The sequence below is a fragment of the Dasypus novemcinctus genome, chromosome 15, assembly GCF_030445035.2.
Source record: "Dasypus novemcinctus isolate mDasNov1 chromosome 15, mDasNov1.1.hap2, whole genome shotgun sequence".
NCBI classification, from domain to species: domain Eukaryota; kingdom Metazoa; phylum Chordata; class Mammalia; order Cingulata; family Dasypodidae; genus Dasypus; species Dasypus novemcinctus.
Genome location: NC_080687.1, coordinates 87,543,059 through 87,560,944, shown reverse-complemented (window position 1 = coordinate 87,560,944; position 17,886 = coordinate 87,543,059). Strand labels below are relative to the sequence as shown.

The window sequence follows — 17,886 nt, the reverse complement described above, 5'->3', positions numbered from 1 at the left end:
TTGCTGATCTCTTCATCTCACATAATTGCATCCATGTATGTTTAAGTTAATTAAAATATTTTCTTATTGGCTTACGGTATGCATGGCTCAGTTTTTATAAATTTTAATTTTGGGTCTGGCTTCATGCTATTCAAAATAACAACAAAACAACCTCTGGTAAAAGAATTTCCTGAAATTATACCTTTATAAACTTGAAAGTTTGTGTTACCTAGCATAACTTTTTTCTCTACATTTATTCAAGTACTCACAGTTTGTGTTAAAAGTCTTTTAAGTGAATTAGCCCTTAAAAATCAGTAAGTTTTCTGAAAAGCATTGTAATGGAGTTGGAAGAATAGAGTTGTAATTCTCCTGATTTGGAAAATTTCCAAATAGATTATTGCTTGTGCCACACCTGAGAGAGGTAAAAAGGAAGGGGGGAGGTGTGGATTATAGAGTGGTATCTGGCTGCGTTTTTAAAAGGATATAGTACTAAATATTCATCTTCAGTTTGAGTTAGGACTTGACAAGTAGCAGTAGGTTCAGCAGTCAGATGACGTCTTTTCTAATTGATCAATGTTCTCATGTAAGATGGGGTTAATAGTACTTATTTGTTGTGAGGATGAAATACAAATAATATGTTAAGTATTTAGAACAGCCAGCACACTCTAGGTCCTCAGTACATAATATAAATGCATATGTGTCTATAATATATTGTCAAGGATATATGTTTTTAGAGATGTATCTGTGTATTCACTCTCTGTCAAGCATTGTTTCATGTATGTGTATCTGTGTGTATACTCTTGGCATGAGAAGCTCTTTGGTCTTTTTTATTTAAAAAAAATCTCACCTGGCTGTGGTCAAGTACCATACCCAGGCTGAGGTTTCACCTGAGACAGGCTGAGATGTGTGGGTGGATGGGGTGTTTTTTTGGAAAAGCTCCGAGTTACCATTTCTTCCCAACTCACATCTGCCTGCCCAATCATATTAGTGCATATATGGCCTTTGTTCCTATCCATTCCCTATCCACCAGTTGAATCCTTATTATCCAACTCACATGTTGCTGTAGTTCTGACCTTCCACAGAGTTGTTAATATCCTCCTATAGACTGATCCTCACAATGGTGACTTGCGTGGCAAGATGAACAAGGGAATCAGTACCCTTAGAGGAGTGGGTGGGCTCCAGTCAACCTGTGTTTTCAACTGCATTTGTTTTATATTCACAATGGCTGTAACTATTCACAGCTGTCAACTTTTAAAATTAGATCAACTTGTAATATTTATGTACCTCTTTCTTCAATAAAGATTGACAACATTAAATAAGCTGATGATGCTAGATTTACAGTGCCAAAGAATTTTATATTAAATTGTAACTTCATGGCTAAATCCTTGAAAGTTAATTGAACCTAGAAAATTGCCAAAACGTGCTTCTGTTTATTTTTGCCGAAGTTTGTCTTTATTTTTATGCTCTCTCTGCAAGCCTAAGAACCCGCGTGTAGACCCGGTTTATTTTATGTAAATACGTGACTGTGAACTGTTAAAATTCTTCTGACAATTCTCTCAGATTGTACAACTGAGGGGTTTTTTTCATGAGCACTTTTCTCTTTCTAGAAAAACAGGTTGAAAACAATGACCATGTGAGGTCTGCTAATTGTTGTGGATAAGCTATGGCATGGTGATGACATTCTTAAATATTAAAATAATAGTGAATCAAACACATTTGCTTTTAAATTCCTAATTTTCTTTCAAGCAATTCACATATAACCTCCTTGTCATGCATTTTACCTTCCTTTCCCAACAAAAAATTCCTTCCCCGTTTGTGTTAATGGGGCACTTTGTATAGGTTTTCACCAGATGGTATCACAGTTAGTGGCCTGAGAGTTTTGTTTTAGATATTTCTGTGTAACTAAGGGTTTGGCAAAATATGTATGTTGCATTGATACATGGGAAGTAGTATTTGAAATATATAACTTATTTTTTGTCGGAATGACTTGTCAGGTGTTAAAGTTTTAAATGATGTGAACATGCTAATTTCTTGCTTTTATTTCATGATCTCTATAGGACTATACAGGCTCCAGCCCAAGTTCCAGTGGTGGTTTCTCCTGGGAATCAGCAGTTGCATGCAGTAACACTCCAGACCATGCCACTTACAACAGTTATAGCCAGCACCGACCCATCTTCAGGTGCTGGAGCTCAGAAATTTATTTTTCAAGCCATTCCATCATCACAGCCCATGACAGTACTGAAAGAAAATGTCATGCTGCAGTCACAGAAGCCGGGCTCTCCTCCTTCTATTGTGTTTAGCCCTGCTCATGTACAGCAGGTTCTTACCAGCAATGTTCAGTCCATTTGCAATGGAACAGTCAGTATGGCTTCATCGCCATCCTTCAGTGCTTCTACGCCCGTGGTGACCTTTTCTCCTCGCAGTTCACAACTGGTTGCTCACCCACCTGGCACTGTAATCACTTCAGTTATTAAAGCTCAAGAAACAAAAACTATTAAACAGGAAGTAGAAGAAAAGGAGATCGAAGATAATTTCAATGAATACACTGAGAAAACTGAGCAACAGCCACAGCCATATGTGATGGTGGTGTCCAGTTCCAATGGATTTACCTCTCAGGTAGCTATGAAACAAGAGGAACTGCTGGAACCTAACTCTTTCTAATTAATATACCAAAGGAATTGTGGATTTTTTAATTGAATATTTTCACTTGTATGCAAACTTACCTAATTCTAAGATAAATTCTATAGAGGTTTCTACTTTTGTAGTTAATTGTTAAAAGTAATAATTTAGAGTTAACTTTGACTTTGTTAGATGAGGGAGAAAAACCCAGTGTTTCTCTTTGTTCTCCAAATGTTTCAGAATTTAATTGTGAAGGAACAGGCATTTTATACTATGAAGACATTCTTTTGAGATTTTTCTTCACTTGCTATCATTGTAAGCATTTATAAAATTCATTTTCTAATTTTACATTTTACTAGCTTTTCTGATGCTTTTGTAAATACAGTACTTAAATATAAGGCTACAGGAAATTTATATAGGAACTGTTTTCATTCCATAACTTCATGTATAAGTCTTGACTCTTTGAAATGAAAGAAACCTGTTTTATGCTTTGTTAAAATTATGATTTCACTTAAATTGACTTTAGTTGGCTGCACTGTGTAATGAACTATGGATTTGTAAAATATAACATTAAAAATCAAAATCTGGACTGCTCTGCAATTATCTCCAGAAGCAGAATAGTAAAAAAAAAATCATCAACCTAAGAGTGGCTTTCCCACAAATTAGCTGTGTAACCTTGGGCAAGTCACTTAATCTTTCTGGGCTTCAGTTCTGCTCATAAAAGGAAGGAGATGCATTGGATTAGATAGTTCCAACTTCCCCTCTTGTTCTGAAATTCATGATTCTAACTCCTGTATTTTAAAATTTGTATTAATTAAAACATTATTAGGTTATTTCCTAATGTAAATATAGCTAAAGTATTGATGAAAAAAATGTGACCCCACAAAATTGGTTCTTATCAGTAAGATCTGCCATGAGCCTAATTTCTTCCTAAATCCTTTGTTCGTTAACTCGTTAGGCCACTGTGGGTCGCTAGTAAATTTCTGTTGCTGAATGCTGAACCGATTTACTCTATTGTGAAAGAGTCAAGAGTTTTTCATAAGGACCCAGAGAGCAAGTTGAGCCTTGAGCTAATCTGGCTAAGTAGTCATAATGGCTTTATATTTTGGATCATTATTTTTAAGTGGGGGTTGAAGGGGGGACTTACATACAAAGATATATACATACATATCCAAATTTCTGAAATGAAAGTTTTTAGATTATTTTTCCAACTGTAAATAATGTACATTTAATTTCACAAGAAAAATTATCTGCAAATATTCGGATATAGCAAAGAGAAATTTTTGTAGATGAAAAAAATCATGTTTAGAGGTCTAATATTATATGTTTTCATATTATAAAGTGAATTTGTATTTAAACAAAATTTTAAATTTTGGAATCCTCTAAACTTTTTTGTATCTTTAATTGGTTTATTAAATAAATCATGTAAAAATTCTCAACGCTTTTGTGTTTAGGTAAATGTCTTACTATGCAGAGAATGTTGCTAATATTTACACTGTTATTAAATGTTTATATAACACACTCCATTATCAGACTAGAGTTGCAGAATGTTTTTCTCTCACTTTTCCTTTCTACCATGTTAAATGACAGAGCCCGGGCATCTCTACACAATGGATTATTACTAACCTTTAAAAAATTAGAAAGTAAAATGTTCTCAGTAACAATATTAAAAGCACTTTTTAAAACAAGTTTTCTAATGAGAAACTAGATCAGTTCATTGTTAATCTGGCAAACAAAAGAATATAGGAAAGTAAAAATCACCATAATCTATCTCATTTCCAGTACCAACTTTCACTTATTTTTCCATGTCTATTAATAGTTTTTCAAAATATGATTTTAAAAGTTGCATATGATATTAGTACACCATAATCATTAACCAAAATCATTTTGATTGAATAGGTTAGTTTTGTAGTTTTTCAGTACGTAAATAGTAGTAAATATACTATATCAGTGTTTTCTTAAATTTGATCTTTCAATGTTTTATATCAATTATCTATTATAGGACATACCATGTTTTTGTTTATAATGATAATTAGGTTTTATTTAGCTACTTATTATTTTCCCTTTACCCTTTAAAACAGGGGTTCTTAACCTTTTTTGTTCCACAGACCACTGCCAGTCAGGTAACCCCTTACTAAGTCCACACTGTACTGTGTATTATTTAATAAATATATCACAACCTCACCAACACATCCCCATAAGAATAATTTTAACTGTTTAAGCATAGGAGTTTTCAATGACGCTTTCATTAAAGGTTATTGGAACAGTGTATAATTACCATGAATACTGACTTTGCAAAATTAGATGCCCCAAAAGTCACGTTGTAAGAATCTCAAAATTTCAAAAATTTAATACAATTAAATCTAAACAAAGTATCGGCTACTAAGGGGCCTGACAAATTTTCCCCATTAATATATCTTAATTATTTATATTCCTCTTTATAACTACTGCCACCACCCTAATTTTAGTCCTTAATGCTATTCCTGCCACAATTCATTCATTAAAACAACATTTGAGTCCCTATTCTTTGCCAGATATTATTTTTTATGCTAGGGATACAACAGTGAACAAAACAGGTAAAAATTTCAACCTTCATTAAGCTTATATTTGTAATAGAGGCCTCTCAAATGACATAATGCTTGTGACCTCTTACTCAAAAATACTTATGTCTACATGAAGCATTTCTTTCTTTCCCAAAGAGAAACCGGCCAAAGTCTCATCCAGTTACTCTATTCTCCATGTCTAGGATTCTGGGATGATATGCAGTTTTCTTTTTCAGATCAGTTGTGGCTCCCTGGTCTCTTGATTTCCACATACATGTCTAGTATGAGCACTGGGAAGAATACTCCTTTCAAAGCGGTTCAGCTTTAAAATTCATTTCTTGATCCTATGAGTCTTGTTCTCTGTCTCAGGGTTACCATTTTCCCAGCCAAGAATAATTGTGTCCTTAATGCCTCTATCCTGCCTCATCCACCTGGCCAGTTACAAATGCCAAATTAATCTATCAGTTTGGATTCTTAGTCATAAGCAACAGAAATGGACTGGTTTTCAGCATAAAATTTTTATTAAAAAAATATTGGGCGGGGGGTGGGGGTGGGGGTGGGGTGGGTGTTGGGAAGCTCACAGAATGACAAAAAGAACCGGAGAGAATCAGGGTCAGTCTGAGCCACACAGCTCTCCAAACCATATATCTGTTCCATTGAGGAAACAAGCCACTGTAGCCAAGTGCTAAACACTACCATTGTTCCTACCCATTTAGAGAGAATTCATCAAGGCTCTTTCTTGATTCTTTGTGTCACTTGGTACCAATTTAAAAGCAGGTGATTGGCAGACCCTAGGTCAAGTGCCCAAGGAGAAATTGAGAAAGCTCATTTGAGATCAGTTTTCAACCAGTTTGACATTTTTTGCACCTATAGGAGCAGGCTGGCTCAGTGGGAACTAAGATTAAAAATAATTCCCCAAACATATGAAAAGCCCTGAGATTCTGGGCACCCGAAAATAATGATCAGAATCCTCTCTAGAGGCAAATTCAGCTTTTGTGGGGCTTGAGCATATACAATTAGGTGGTGGTGGTGGGGACTTATTTAGGAAAACTATAATATTAGAATACCAAATTTAGAGGACTTTGAAGGGGCCTATGCAATTGAACATCTCTGGAACCATGCTTCCCAAGTCATGGTGCTAGTGCTACCTTCTAGATCTCTCCTGTTGCTCAGGTTGGCACAGTATCTCATGCTACCATTCTATCTGTCCAGGTTCAGCTTATAATAGATATTTCTTCTTCTGCCTACCCGCCTTTTTTTTTTGAGGTACTGGGGCCAGGGATTGAACCCAGGATCTCACATGTGGGAAGCAGGCACTCAATTGCTGAACTACAGCAGCTCCTCCAGTTGTGTTTTTTGTTTGTTTTGTTTTTAGGACGTACTAGGGATCAAACCTGGAACCTCATACATGGGAAGTGGATGCTCAACCACTTGAGCTACATCTATTCCCCTTCGGGCTCTTAAACCCTTTCAACAGCTCTCAACCCTTTAATTTCTCCCATTTTGGCATTTAATAATTTGGCACCAAAATAATTGTTGATAATTGTGATTCCAATACTAGCTTATAAAGTGCCATGATCATAGTCAGTTTTGTATTCCCAGTCCCTAGCATAATGTCTATGCATAGTAGGTACTCTGATAAATAATTTTTAAATACATGAATCAACTGCCCATTCTCCTTGTCTGTCTTTACACTGATATTCTCATCTCAACAACCACTATCTGTTGGCAGATGACTATCAATTCTTTTCTAGAGTTCTGAATTTTTTTCAAAAATAGCTTCACTGAACTATATATAGTAGACATTTAATAAATGGCACATTTAAAATATAGTTTGATATTTTATTTATATATACACTTAGAAACTATAATCGATAGTGAACATACCCATCACCCCAAAAAAGTTTCCTTGTGACACTTTTTAATCATCCCCATTCTTCTGTTCCTCTCTGTTCCCTGTCCCTTACCCCAGGCAACCATACAGATAAGATTAATCTGCATTTTCTAGGATATTATATAAATGGAGTCATACAGCATGTACTATTTTTTGGTCCGGCTTCTTTCACTCAACAATTATTTTGAGACATGCCCATGTTGTAGCATGAATCATTCATTTTTATTGCTGAGTAAAACTTCATTGTATGAATAATACCAGTTTGTTTATCCATTCACCTGTTGATGGACATTTGAATTATTTCCATTTTTCAGCTATTACCAATAAAAGCTACTGTGAACATCAGGCACAAATCATTGTATGGACATATATTTTCATATCTCTGGGGTAAATACCTAGAAGTGGTCTGGCTGGGTCATATATGTTTAACTTTTTAAGAAACTATCAAACATTTCCAATGTGGCTTAACCATTTTACATTCCCACCAGCAGGGTATGACACTTCTAGTTTCTCTGGAATGGATATAACTAATTGGATATACAGTGGCATCTCATGGGTTTAACTTTTCCCTAATGACTATTGACTTTAACCTTCAATTTGTGTGCTTATTTCACATCTATATATCTTCTTTGAAGTGACCATTCTTCTGCCCATTTTTAAAAAAAGGTTTTATTTATATCCCCACTCATTGCTTGTGCTTGCTGTTAGCTCTGTTTCTATTCATTATGTGCTGTGTCTGTTCATCTTCTTTTTAGGAGGCACCAGGAACTGAACCTGGGACCTCCCATGTGGCAGTGAGGTGCCCAATCACTTGAGCCACCTCTGCTCCCTGTTGTCTCTCTTGTTTCTTTGTTGCATCATCTCATTGCATCAGCTCATTGTGTGAGCTCATTGTGTGAGCCCATTGCATCAGCTTGCTGTCTTGCTTATCTTCTTTAGGAGGCACCGGGAACTGAACTGGGAACCTCGATGTGGTATGTGGGTGCCCAGCTGCTCAAGCCACATCTGCTTCCCCTTTTGCCAATTTTTTAAAAAACTTTTAAAAAAATACTTCCAAATTTACAGGACAGTTAAAAAAATAATACAAACTCCATACAGAGGACCCCAACATATTCCTATCCCCCAAATCCACCAATTCTAACATTTTCCACATCATTTTATCCATCTATTTTCTGAACACTTCAGTATAGGTTGTCATGCATCATGCTCCTTGAACCCTTAATACTGCTATGTATATTTTCTGAGGACAAGGATATCATCTATGTAACCACCTTAAATTGTCCATTTAAAAATTATGTTTTTTTATTGAGTTTTGAGACCTCATCATATATTCTGGATACAAAATTTTAACACATTTATCATTTATCATAGTCATATATCAGATACATAACTTGTAAATGTTTTTGAAGTGCAGGAACTTAAATTTTGGTGAAGTTCAATTCATCAATTTCTTCATCTATGGATCATACTTTTGGTGTTGTATGTAAGAAATTCTGCCTATTCCAGGTGCACAAAAATTTTCTTGGGGAAGTTTTATGTTTTAAGTTTTACATTTAGATCTATGACAAATTCTTTCCTTTTTCTTTAGGAGGTATGGGGGAATGAACCCAGGACCTTATATATGGGAAGCAGGTGCTCAAAGCCATGAACTACATCCACTCCCCAATGACAGTTCATTTTTTCATTTGTTTGTTTTGTTTTTTAGGAGGTATCAGGGATCGAACCAGGACCTTGTACATGGGAAGCAGGCACTCAAGCACTTGAGCTACATCTGCTCCTCTATGACAAATTTTGAGTTAATTTTTATAGATGGTGCAAGGTGTGTATTGATGTTCCCTTTTTTTGCATTCTAATATCCAATCGTTGGAGCACCACTGGTTGTAAAGACTATCCTTTTTCCACTGAACTGCCTTTGCACCTTTGTCGAAAATCAATTGTTCAGATCTATGTGGGTCTTATTTCTAGACTCTTCCATTTCATTGCTTTATGTCTTATCTCTCAGCTGATACCATAATGTTTGTAAGTCTTGAAATCGGGTAGTGTTAGTTCTCCAACTGTTATTTTTCAAACTGGATTCAACATTCTAAGTGCTTTACATTTCCATTTGAATTTCAGAACCAGTTAACTTTTAAAAGCAAAAAGCCTCTGGAGTTTTGACTGGGATTATGTTCAATCTTTGGATCAGTTTAGGAAGAACTGCCATCTTAATATTGAGTCTTCTAACCTATGAATGTTGTGTGTATCTCTCCATTTGTTTAGGTTTTTAATTTTGCTTAGCAATGTTATATAGTTTTCAGTGTACACAGCTTGCACTTCTTTTGTCACATTCAAGTATTTAATAACTTTTAACGGTACTGTAAATGGCATGCTTTTTCCAAATTGATTCTTTGTAGCTGATTTAACTTGTTTTTCTATTTAAATATAACTTTTCTAAGTACATAAATCTTAAGTGTATAGCAATACATTTTTAACACCTTGTGAAATTTGGTGAATCCCAAAAAAGATTGTTTTGAACTAAGCCATTCCTTTGCATGTGAGACCCTCTGATTGTATTAGATTCTGTTAAGGGACTTTGATTAGAACACTTGACTAGAATGATTTTGATTAGACTATGTCAGTGAGGTGTGATGTAGGTTAGGTCTCTGCCCTCTTGTTGGGCCTTATATAAAGAGACTTAAGACAGACAGAGAGAGCGACATAGAGAAAGGAAGCTTCAGTTATGATCCTGCCACTTGAGAGAGAGGACTACTGAAGACAGAAGCCCCAAGAGTCTGAGAGAGGTCCCAATGTGTAAAATCAGCACAGCACAGAGGTACGGAAAGAGGCCCCTGTACAAAGCAGCCCAAGGCCTGACTGCCCATAGCTTGGCTCCAGAAGAAAGCGGAGCAGCTGAAGCTAAGAGAAGACTCCCAGGAGACAAGCCATATGCCTGACCATCCACAGCGGGCTCCAGGGAACAGCATGCCCAGAGGGAAGGGCAGGGACCTTGGGAGATTTAGCTACCATCTTGCCTCACCATGTGGCAGGAAGCCTTGATCACCAGTAGCTGACTGACTTTGGTGAGAAAGTGTTTCTGATGGTGACTTGAAATGGTGAGGACATTTCATGGCCTCAGAACTGTGAGATTTGCCCCTAATAAAATTCCTAGTGCACATCAGCACTGTGCGTGGGCCAGCTCACCACACGGGTCAGGAGGCCCTGGTTTGAACCCTGAACCTCCCATGTGGTAGGCAGATGCTCTATCAGTTGAGCCACATCCTCTTCCCAATTCACTTTTTAAAAATGGGCAAAAAACTTGAATGGTCCTCTTTTCACATGTGTCTAAGTGTCTGCTGGGAACACTTAACATCTTAAATTTAATGTATCACAAATAAAACTCACCTTTTCTCACAAATCTTTTTCTCTTTTTCAATTTTTAAATTCAATTAATTGGTATTACTTTTCCCCAATTACCCAAACCAGAAAATTGCTCCTCTTTCAATTAACCAGCAAGCCCAGACAGTTTGACCTCAAATATTTCTGGAATTCTTACCTTCTCCATCCCTACAATTACTTCAATCATTTCTACAATTATTTCAGAGTCACTTCTTTGGCCTGTATTACAGCAGTTATCTCCGAAAAACTGGTCTCCTTTTCCCTTTAATATACAGGCAGAGTAATGTACTAAAAACAAAACAAAAACAAATATCCACAATCTTGACTGTTATTGCCTTTTTCAACTGAAAAATCCTGTATTGAGTTCATATTAAGAGAAATTAAGCTCAAGCTTCTTAACATACCAAATCTGGCTCTTTATGACCTGGCACTTACCTACTACTCCAATCACATCCTCTGCTTCTCCCTAACTTGAATTTTAGGCACTACCAAATTTCATTACACACCCTAATTGAAGCCACCTAGTAAGGTAGGGAATCAATAGATGGATCTGGAACCTGGCAGAGAGTCCATGTGGACATCAATAACCCCGAAGATGGCTGCTGGAAGACCCTCCCCAAAATTCTGCCATTCAGTACAAGACTTCCTCCAGAAGCCACTAAAAGTCCTGGATATTCCCCAAGGACTTTATCATTGGGTCCTCATGGGGCCCAATTGATGGGTGGGGTAATCCATCAGAACAGCAAACAGCTGGAACTCCTCCCCTTCCATTAGTAAAGGGGTGGAATAATTAACAGCTCAAAAGGCAGGAGCAAGGATGGAATTCGCTCTCTGGCAGCCTAAACTTGCTCCCTCTCTCACTTTTGGACCTCTGTTCCTTCCTTCTGTGCCCTGCTCTCGCCATTTTTCCTCTGCCATGATGGCCACACAAGTAAAACCTGGGCATTTATAATCTATAATGGGGAACTGTATGGGAATTTCTCCTACACAAGTAAAACCTGGGCATTTATAATCTATAATGGGGAATTGTATGGGAATTTCTCCCATTTCTCTTTCCTCCCTACCTGAATAAATTACTGACCTAACTCACCCCACGTGCTCTTGAAATTCATTTCTGCAGTGTAATCAAGAGCCTGGTCAAAATCTGGTAACACTGTTTCTCCTGCCTGAACTGTCTCTTCCACTTCCTTCATGGGCTTATGCTCATTCACTTTTTTAAAAAAATAACTTTAAATTTACAGGGAACTTCATAGAATTACAATGTGCTATTAGCATTTTGCCACATTTGCTGTTATTATTCTGTTTAACACTTGAGAGGCTGCATGCATGATGCTCTGCATACTTTCCTTGGAAACTTCCAGTTTTCCTATATGTACCAATAATGTCCTTTTGAGGCTTTTCTCCTCTGTTAACAGACCCAATCCAGGACCAATCTCAATCATCTTCAAAGGCTGAGCCAGCCATATACCTCCTATTGAGCAAAGCCCTCCTCCAAGCTATCGTGTGAATATGCCCCTTCTTACATCTTAGTGTTAAGGATGGAATTGGCTTAAGCTTCTTGACGATATCAACATTTTTGAGTCCTAAGGGTTAGTTTTGATTTTGGTATACAGCAGACACTGACAATCAAAAAGTTGTTGGGGGAGATAGCAAGATGGCGGCAGAGTAAGGAGCGCCTAGATTCAGATCCTGCTACAGGGCAGTTAGCAAACACCCAGAGCTCTCTGGAGCTAGCTGAAGCACCTGTTTGGGGGCTCCAGGAGACCAGAAGGGCATCCTGAAACATCCTTGAAGTAACGGAAGAAGGAGGCTGCCCATCTGCAGAGAAGACTCCTAAGTAGAGGCTCCATGCCACAGAGGCCGGTGCTTATCCTCCACCGGATGCACAAGCTGCCTCAGGAGCTATTCCGTGGCTGGAATTGAAAGTTCCACTTCCCAAAAATGGGGGACGAAGAGACGGTTGGGCACCAACTTCAGCTACTGATGAGTAAATTCAGGGGGCTATCGCATAATACTGAGAACAGCTAAGGTTTGAGCCTGTCCAGGTCAGAAAAAGGCCAGGAGCCGCCATCTTAACTCCATGCGTGGCATGAGGGGAAGTGGGGTGGACTGAACATCCCAGTCCCAGTGGGGACCAGCTTCTTTCCATCCAGGTCAGACTGCAACTCTGGCCTAAGACCCTGTGCAACCTCCGACAGGGAAGAAGCTGCGGGGACCTATGCTAGCCTCTCCGGGAAATTACCGGCCAAGCCATGGAGGCTGGTGATTGTCCTACTCTGGTGGTGCAAGCCACCCCAGGAGCTGTTCTGTGACCAGAATTGGAAGCTCCATTTCTCAGAAACAGAGGAGGAGGAGACGGCTAGCTGCCGATTTCAGCTACTGATTGGTAGACTCGGATGGCTAAGGTATAACCCTAGGAATGGCTGGGGTATGAATTTGTCCAAGTCGGAAAAAGGCCAGTGGCCGCCTTTTGACGCCACCCCAAGCCTGAGGGGAAGCCAGGCTGACCAGATATCACAGTGATGGTAGGCACCATTTCTTTCACTCTATCAGCCTGCAGCCCTAGCTAGGCTTCAGTTCTACCTCTAGCAGGGAGGAGGCTGGCTAGCTCAGCACCAGTCTATCCAGGTAACTGAGGGTACCTTTGGCTGGTACAAACTGAATAATTAAAAGTCTACTGGGGCAACTGTGGTCATCTTGGACCTACACTGCATAGATTGCTGCCCACACCTGCAGTTCCAACCCTGCCCCAGGCAGGGGAGAAAGGGGCATGAAGCTTCATCAGTCTCTCTGGGCAACTACAGTCTAGGCCTGCATGACTTGGATTAATCCACATAGCTGTTACTCTACCCCTACCTCTTGGAAAGCTTCATCCATCCCTGGGGCAATGAGGGGAGCTTAAGCCTCCACAGCTTATAGTATAAACAACATCCTTGACTCCTACTGCACTACCAGCAAGGGGGAAAGGGCAGGAAGCCCTAAACTAAAGAGAAAAACTGCATCCAGAATACATATTCTAGTAATCCAGATGCGAAGACACCAACAAAAAATTAGAGTCCACACCAAGAAAGAGGAAGCTATGGCCCAGTTAAAGGAACAAGATAAGCCTCCAGATGGCATAAAGGAGTTGAGACAACTAATCATAGATGTTCAAACAAATCTCCTTAATAAACTCAATGAGATGGCTAAAGAGATTAAGGATATTAAGAAGACACTGAATGAGCACAAAGAAGAATTTGAAAGCATGTATAGAAAAAGAGCAGATCTTATGGGAATGAAAGGTGCAATAAATGAAATTTAGAAAACATTGGAATCATATAATAGCAGACTTGAGGAGGCAGAAGAAAGGATTGGTGAGCTTGAAAAAATTGCCTCTGAAAGTGAACGTACAAAAGAACAGATGAAGAAAAGAATGGAAAAAATTGTACAAGGTCTCAGGGAACTAAACAACAACCAGAGATGTGCAAACATATGTGTCATGGGTGTCCCAGAAGGAGAAGAGAAGGGAAAAGGGGTAGAAGGAATATTTAAAGAAATAATGTTAGGGAGGTGGTGGATATATGGGGAACTCATATATTTTTAATGTAACATAAAAAAAATAAAGACAAAAAAAAAAAAAGGAATGTTAGAAAATTTCCCAACCCTATTGAAGGACATAGATATCCATGTCCAAGAAGCACAACATACTCCCATCCAAAAAAATCCAAATAGACCAACTCTGAAACACGTACTAAGCAGAATGTCAAATGCCAAAGACAAAGAGAGACTTCTGAGAATAGCAAGAGAAAAGCAATGCGTAACATATAAGGGATACCCAATAAGATTAAGTGATTTCTCACCAGAAACCATGGAAGCAAGAAAACAGCGGTGTGATATATTTAAGACACTCTGAGAGAAAAACTTCCAGCCAAGAATCTTATATCCAGCAAGACTGTCTTTCAAAAATGAAGGCAAGATTAGAATATTCACAGATAAACAGAAACGGAGAGAATTTCTAAGCAAGAGACCAGATTTTCAGGAAATACTAAAGGGTGTACTAGAACCTGAAAAGACAGGAGAGAGATGCCTGGAAGAGAGTCTAGAAATGAAGATTGTATCAACAAAAGTAACAAAGTGTCAAAAGAGTTGTGAAAATAAAATATGACAGATAAAACTCAAGTAATCAGGAATAAACAACCAACAATGTAAAGCAGTTGTATTCAGAAAACTGCAACCCAATGTTAAAAGAAATTCTAAAAGTCCTAAATAACTGGAAGAACATTCCTGTTGGTAGGTGGTGGATTCTTAAGAGATAAGAGAAGGACTGAGATGGATTACTGATGTTTAATGTATGTAGAAGTTTTAATTGGTTTTGCTGTAAAAGTGTGGAAATGTATAGACTGGATGGTAAAAATAGTAATAGCTAGTTTATAAATAGGGATGTGGCTGAAAATGGTAATCTAGGGACATAAATGCCATTTGACAAAACACTACAGAATAATCTAGGAGCTTAATAGCACAGTAAACCAAAAGGTGGATGAGAATTGTGGCTGATGGTACAGATCCAAGAGTGTCCTTTGTGAACTAGAGCAAATGTATAGCACTACTGCAATGTGTTGGGAATGCATGGGGAAAATACAACTGGAATGACCTATGGACTGTGGTTAGCAGTAATAATATAATATTCTTACATCTATGTCAAAGATGTACTGTGTTGATAATGAGGCAGTATGGAAAATGTGAGCCAAATGGACATGGTAACAATCAGATGATATTATCGTAACAATCAGATATTATCCTATCTGTAATGAATGTCCCAGCACAGTGTGGTGTGTTGATAGAGGGGTGATGCTTGGAAATTTTGCATATGTGCATGATTGTTTTTATATGTTTACAATTTCTGTCACAAAAAATATATTTAAAAAACAATAATAAGGTGTATTGGGAGAAAAACACACCAAATGTAAGATAAGGGCTATAATTAGTACTAAGATTTTGAAAATATTCTTTCGTAATTTGTAACAAATTCTCCCGACAATGCAAGGTGTTGGTGGAGAGTTGATGTATGGGATCCCTGTATGATGTTATGCATGTTTGCTTTGTAAGTTCACAACTTTTACTATACACTTATTGTTTACGTATGTTCATATATAAATGACATATAAAGATAGTAATAGGGAGGGTCGGAGAATACTTTTGTTAGTAATATTTTGACAGTACCCTTTATTAGTTAAGAAGGTTTAACAACAATGTAAGGTGGTGGTAGGGTGAGTTATGAGAGTGCTGTATGATGTTACATATGTTTGGTTTGTAAATTCACAACTATTACTATACACTTACTGTTTATGTATGTCTGCGTGTGGGTGATATATTTCAATAAATCGATTTAAAAAAACCCAGCAGAACTAAAAAAAAAAAAGTGTTACTTTTTGAACTCTGACTGAGCGGTTCACCTCATTCTCCCTCATCCCCCAGTTCCGTGGAACTTGCTGAAAGCGTCTATCTCATATGCGTAGGTTCCATTCTAGAGTAGTGGGGAAGGACGTGATGCACTAAGTTGGAAAGCAAACCCCCAAAACCACTTCAGTAGACCTTCCCAGCCTCTAAGCCTTCGTTGCATAAGGTTTGTCCACTCAGTGTTAGAAGTCCGGCAGAAAAACACCCCGGGCCAGTGGTGGTTCTTGGGAGCCTGACAGCAAGCCAACCCTGGGTACAGCAAGCTGGGAACCTAGCAAGCTCCTCCCCTTAGCCTGCGTAAGGGCAGAGCGACTTCTGGCAAAACCAGCCGATTAGGTTCGCGACGCAGGGACTCTGGGTCCTACGAGCCATCCAGAACTCTGCTTCCGGAAAAGACGAGGACGCAGCGAGATGACGTCAAAGGCCCTCGAAAAGTTCTGCTGCCTACGGCAGCCATGATTAAGAACAGTGGCGGAAATAGAATTCCAGTAGGTGGCATTATTCGTAGTCAGACAAACGACCCCCTCACGCCCCACATTTCTGAGGGATAGTAATACGTTACAAAGTGCTTTTGAGGTACCTTCCCTGAAGTTTCTGTTAAGGAGGGCAGCGGGCCCGCAGTGGGAGAGTGTGCGAACGTGAACACCGAAGCCGCTCTGTAACCATAGCTGCGAGGGGGGCACTCCGAGCGCTTTGGTCACGGGGTGGGGGGACGGCCCTGGAGGATTTGGTCGTCCACTTTCCCAGTCCCCCCCGCGCCCACTTTTCCCCTCCTCTCTCCCCAGCCGCAGGCTGCGTAGCTGCTCGTTGGCTACTTAGGACGGAAGCTGTGTTGGTGTTTCTCCAGAAGTTTCCCCCGTGGGCGGCGGCGGGTCCTGTAACCTCTGTAGAGAGAGCTCCGGCAGTGGTTCTACTGATTATTAGGGATGGCGGCGGCAGCAGCAGGACCAGCAACACCCCAGAGGTGCGTGACTTTTCTTTCCTTTGCTTTAAAAGAATTTTTTCCCTTTCCTTGCTTAGTCAGCCCTTCTGAAATCGATGCTTTCCTGACAGGTTTTTCTGGAGCCTCTCAGATGCTCTGATTGACGAGGACCCCCAGGCGGCGTTAGAGGTGAGAGAGCCTGTCACTGTCTCCTCCACTTTCCTAAGGGAAACAGGCCGCATCAGGTCCCGGCTGAACCCGCTTCTTTCCAGCACTTGACTTTCTGATACTGAGGGTGATGTCTTTTTTACTATCTCGACCCCCCGAGTGTTGAGAGCCACGGTTTCTCCGTTCTCCCTTCCGTCCTCCACCTTCCCTGTCCTCCCCCTTCCCACTTCTTGACTATTTCCTGCATCGCCGCAGCTCCTTAGAAAAATCTCCTCCTCCTCGCTTTTATTTCTTGGAGACCTGGCCTGAAAGGATTGTTATGGATTGTGTGATGCGGGAAAGAAGTGAAATCTATGCCTAATGTTTTTAATTGCTAATTCGATTTTTTATTTGACAGTCGGATTTGCCTTCTAATATACCAGGTGCTGTGTTGAATTCAGTCTATTGGGACAAAAACCTTTTCCTGTATGAACCTGAGACTTTCCAGATTTTCTGTCACAGTTCATTATTCACTCATTCATCAGATATTGGGGTGGGGAGGTTGCTGTGTGCAAGGCACTAATTGTTATGGTTGAAGTCTTATTTATATATTGAACTGACTTATAAGGCAATTTATGTTTGTGTGCAGAAGACAGACCATAAAACTCTAATGGGAAGTAAAAGAGCAACAACTAAATAAATACTAAAGGATAATTAAGTAATAAAGAGAACCTAAACTAAGGATAAACCCTACAGTAGATCACAGAATTTAGCCAGGAATTTTTCCTTTCAAGCACAGAAAAAAGGAAACACCGTTAAAGAGTTTGTAATCTAATGTAAGTAAGGTTAGCAATTTGAGGTAAGTCTTCTCTCACTTCTAAAAGGAATTTGCTACATGGGTGGTCAGTGGAGCCTCTTTGAGGAGGTGACATTTGAGTAGAGACCTGAAGGAGAGGAAGAGAGTGAGCTTG

At 39.1% G+C, this 17,886-nt stretch overlaps 2 protein-coding genes across 14 annotated transcripts in view; both read left to right on the top strand.

Moving 5' to 3' along the window:
• ELF1 (E74 like ETS transcription factor 1) overlaps nucleotides 1-4,124 on the top strand; it is a 183,517-nt gene extending 179,393 nt beyond the window's left edge. For all 11 annotated transcript variants that reach the window (XM_058276616.2, XM_058276609.2, XM_058276614.1 and 8 more), the window contains exon 9: nucleotides 2,037-4,124. In XM_058276616.2, the coding sequence (XP_058132599.1) occupies nucleotides 2,037-2,640 (604 nt within the window). In that variant the 3' untranslated portion in view covers nucleotides 2,641-4,124. The remainder of the gene's footprint in view (nucleotides 1-2,036) is intronic.
• A 12,116-nt stretch (nucleotides 4,125-16,240) lies between these two features.
• Nucleotides 16,241-17,886, top strand: part of SUGT1 (SGT1 homolog, MIS12 kinetochore complex assembly cochaperone) — a 77,603-nt gene continuing 75,957 nt past the window's right edge. For 2 of the 3 annotated variants that reach the window (XM_012526881.4, XM_004462794.5), the window contains exons 1-3: nucleotides 16,241-16,334; nucleotides 16,632-16,810; nucleotides 16,900-16,957. In XM_012526881.4, coding sequence (XP_012382335.1) covers nucleotides 16,773-16,810; nucleotides 16,900-16,957 — 96 coding nt within the window. In that variant the 5' untranslated portion in view covers nucleotides 16,241-16,334; nucleotides 16,632-16,772. Of the gene's footprint in view, nucleotides 16,423-16,631; nucleotides 16,811-16,899; nucleotides 16,958-17,886 lie in introns of all 3 variants that reach the window. The other variant, XM_004462795.5, reaches the window with a different exon arrangement.